At 44.1% G+C, this 3,696-nt stretch overlaps 1 protein-coding gene across 1 annotated transcript; it reads left to right on the forward strand.

Annotated features, from left to right (window-relative positions):
• On the forward strand, positions 1–2,638 carry dlx3b (distal-less homeobox 3b). Its single transcript, XM_084039940.1, has 3 exons — positions 1–488; positions 1,244–1,428; positions 1,701–2,638. Exons 1-3 carry the CDS (start codon positions 146–148, stop codon positions 2,016–2,018), a joined length of 846 nt encoding a protein of 281 aa, XP_083896066.1. The 5' UTR covers positions 1–145; the 3' UTR covers positions 2,019–2,638.
• Positions 2,639–3,696: the final 1,058 nt, after the last annotated feature.

Here is a 3,696-nt window from a genome sequence, read left to right on the forward strand (position 1 = left end):
CAAACTCCTCCAACAGAGCGCGCGCACACGCCAATTGTCTTTTTTGCGATTTTTGCTTTACGCACTTAACCAAGAAGAAGAACAATAACAACAACAAAAAGAACCCAGCAGTGGACTTTCTTTACTTTCGAGGGCTGCTTCCACCATGAGCGCCGGGCAGACCTACGAGAAGAAGATTGCGACTATTTTGACCGATCTACCAGGATCTATGAGTTGCCACCCGAACTCCAAGGACTCTCCTACGCTCCCCGAGTCTTCCGTGACGGACATGGGCTACTACAGCGGACAGACGGGCCCGAGCCACCACGAGTATTACCAGAGTCAAGCGTACGGACAGCCCATGAACTCTTACCACCACCAGTTTAACCTGAACGGAATGGGAGCCGCCGGAGCGTACGCGACCAAATCCGAATACCCGTACACGAACAGCTACAGACAGTTCGGACATTACAACAGAGACCACATGCAGGCGTCGCCTCCGAGCTCAGGTAAATGTGGAGACGGTCGCCGCTCATTTCAGCCTCCGGTGTGCGTAATTGTCATCCGCGCGTAAAGGTCAAGTCAGTTCGGGTGGAGATAGCCTCGTAAAAGAGTCCTGGCTGCGTCTGAGTCACACTGTATCACCAGCTATGTTTTCCATCTTATTCAGCATATTTATTGTATGTTATATATTATCTTTTTTTCTTCTTCTTTTAGTTTTATATATTTAATTTTTATATATGCATATATATCGTTACGCTTTATGTCCCCATGATTTTGACCTTACAAGGCCTGTGTAATATTAAACTACCCGTATATTTGATATATAAATATTTGCAACAACATTTTCTCAGTTGCCTACTGGCTCGTGTTAATGTCGCGTTTTAACGAGACGGCTATTTAACAGCTGGTCGTAAAACAATGATGATTTGATTAAAGCTAATAATATTCACTCCATCAATTTTTACGCGTCCTCGCCGACTCGCCAAATTGGACATTTGACAAGATCAATTAATCTCCCCGTTTGAGGGATACGGTTTTGTGGTATTTGTCTCGGGATTTGCCACATTCTAGTGTTTCACTTTGAAGCAATTTGGCGCATTAATATCACGCATATTCGATGTTTAAATGCGCTTTTACGCAGATAAAATTAAACCATCGCGGATGCACATGAGATGATAATTCTATTTCTTTACACTCATGGCTTTTCAACGCTTTTTCTTGATCTATTTCATCAACAATATTTTCGCTGTATTTTCTTTAGTGAAAGAAGAACCAGAGCCCGAGGTCCGCATGGTGAATGGGAAACCGAAAAAGATCCGCAAGCCGAGGACGATCTACTCCAGCTACCAGCTCGCCGCTCTGCAGAGGCGCTTCCAGAAGGCGCAGTACCTCGCTCTGCCCGAGAGAGCGGAGCTGGCGGCTCAGCTTGGTCTCACTCAGACACAGGTAAGCCGTCCGAACCGGTGCAACACCACATGTTTTTTTAATCCACCAATGGATGCGAGCCAGGGCTTCCAAAATATAGCCAACAATTGGCTCTGCAATTACGCACAGCACTGGATTTCTGAGTCTCTCTAACATTTTTTATTCAATAAAATACAGCAGAATGTGTTTTTGCATGTCAGTGTATTTAAAAGGAACATAATATTATAAATGCCTGATGGTGCTGTTTTAATTGTATGTTACCTTATAATTAATCTACACTATTATTCTCCCAGGTCAAGATCTGGTTCCAAAACCGGAGGTCCAAGTTCAAGAAGCTGTACAAGAACGGCGAGGTTCCCCTGGAACACAGTCCCAACGCCAGCGACTCCATGGCCTGCAACTCCCCGCCGTCCCCCGCCGTCTGGGAACAGAACAGCACCGCGCAGAACACCCCGATCAGCAGACCTCAGGTCCCACAGCCGACGCACAGCTCGTCGCCGCCGTACCTGGAGGATTATAACAACCACTGGTACCAGCAGGGATCGCACCTACAGCACCCGGGCACCGTGCACCACCCAGTCCCGCAGCAAAGCGTGGGAGCGGTTTATTAACAAGGACTCGAGTGCAGATTTATCTCCTCAAACGAGGTCTCTCTCCGCAAAGACTCTGACTCGGAGCGAAGGCTGACTGGACCGGGAGCAGGCCTGAAGTGAAACTCTCTTTTTTTTTTCTTCTTTTTTTGGATGATCAAGAACTGGGGTTTCCATTCACAAAGCACATAAGGGATTTCTGATCACTTGTGGCAGCATATTTAACAGACATCTGTCGTGTTTTTTGTTTTATAATTTTTTAATTATTTATCGCTTCTGTTGTATTTCTTTCATTCCTTTTGTAAATGAATATACGTGTTTTTCGTTTTGTTTTTTAAAAACAAGTAGCTTATACCACAAATGATGACAAAACTGTGCAGTTGATTGATGCTGCATTCAAATTCATGCATGTGGGTTTGTAGAGAGCGCGTCAGAAAAAAAAAGGAACTCAGGTCATATTTATATGGATTTGTACAAAAACGTCGAAGGCTGTAAATATATGTTTATATGCAGAACCACTATGATGACATTTGATGAAACGGGACGGCCGCGCTGTGGTTCTTCCAAAAATAACATTCTCATATTCATGTAATTAGTCAACCTGTTGCCTTCTTGTCATTTGAATAAAGGTGTAAATTGAATGTTGTGTCTCTAGCCCCTTTATAAACAGATGAAGAATGTAGGCTCCACCTCACACTGAAACAATGCAGTGACTGTTTCTGAAAGCAAAGAGAACATTTGGGAATCAGTTTGAACATGTCATTGTTTTTAATTAATTCAATCAATGATTTAGATCTCCCACTTTTATGACTTTGGTTGAAACCTGCTTGTGCTGAAATCAGATGCCATACCTGCAGATCACAAATACGTCGTAAACGTGTGGGATATTTAATCAGATCAGAGTGGGAGTAGCAGTGTTGAAGTATCACTGCACTGCTTTGCTTCATTTTTAGCCCAATCTTTAGGTTTGGGCTAAAAAAAAATCTAACTGGAAACCAAAAAGTTGTTCATTTTTTATTATTTTTCTTGTTAAACCAAAATTATCAAAGCCATAATGTATCTCACTGACCCAACGCGCGCACAGAGCTGCAGGACTCTAATAGCATATGGTGAGCTGCGTGCAAAGCGCTGCAGTAGGCGGCGACGCACAAGCAGACATGTTGGAGTCACTCGGTTTTATTACTATTCTGCTGCCAGATAACAAGAGAGAATTCAAACACACACAGAGAGGAGAGAGAGGGGGAGGGTGTGCAGGGGTGAAGCAAGTCTGTTGCCTGAGGGCGCGCGCGCAGCAGGATAGATAGAAACGCTGCCAAATATTGACGGCATAAGAAAACACAGCTCCTTTTTTTTCTCTTTTTTCCCCGAGTGTTTCACTTAAGACATCGTGTTTCGTCCTGTTGCATCATGCGAAGTGAAGGTTTTCAGGGGTTTATCGTCACGTGATGACGCACGTTGTTTTACCCGTTATCCAAAGGACGCAACATAAGGTGAAACACACACGCGCGCCTTTTATTGGATTTTTTGTGTGTATGTTTTTGTTTAGGCAACAGGACTTCCTGTGTCATAAACGGGTCTAATGGGAGCGAGCGATGCGCTCACGTGAAACCTGGGGAATACGGCGGCATTAATTAGCCGAGAGATGTCAGATAATGATGTCAACTCTGACAATGACTGTTTGGAGAAGTCACAGGAGCCT

The sequence above is a fragment of the Eutrigla gurnardus genome, assembly GCF_963514095.1.
Source record: "Eutrigla gurnardus genome assembly, chromosome: 22".
In the NCBI taxonomy this organism is placed as follows: Eukaryota; Metazoa; Chordata; class Actinopteri; order Perciformes; family Triglidae; genus Eutrigla; species Eutrigla gurnardus.

What these genes read in the sequence shown, in the direction of transcription:
- dlx3b (XM_084039940.1), top strand. Translation starts at nt 146, where the DNA reads ATGAGCGCCGGGCAGACCTACGAGAAGAAGATTGCGACTATTTTGACC. An exon ending in GGCGTCGCCTCCGAGCTCAG is followed by an intron (nt 489 to 1,243) that starts GTAAATGTGGAG and finishes TATTTTCTTTAG; the next exon opens with TGAAAGAAGAACCAGAGCCC. An exon ending in TTGGTCTCACTCAGACACAG is followed by an intron (nt 1,429 to 1,700) that starts GTAAGCCGTCCG and finishes TTATTCTCCCAG; the next exon opens with GTCAAGATCTGGTTCCAAAA.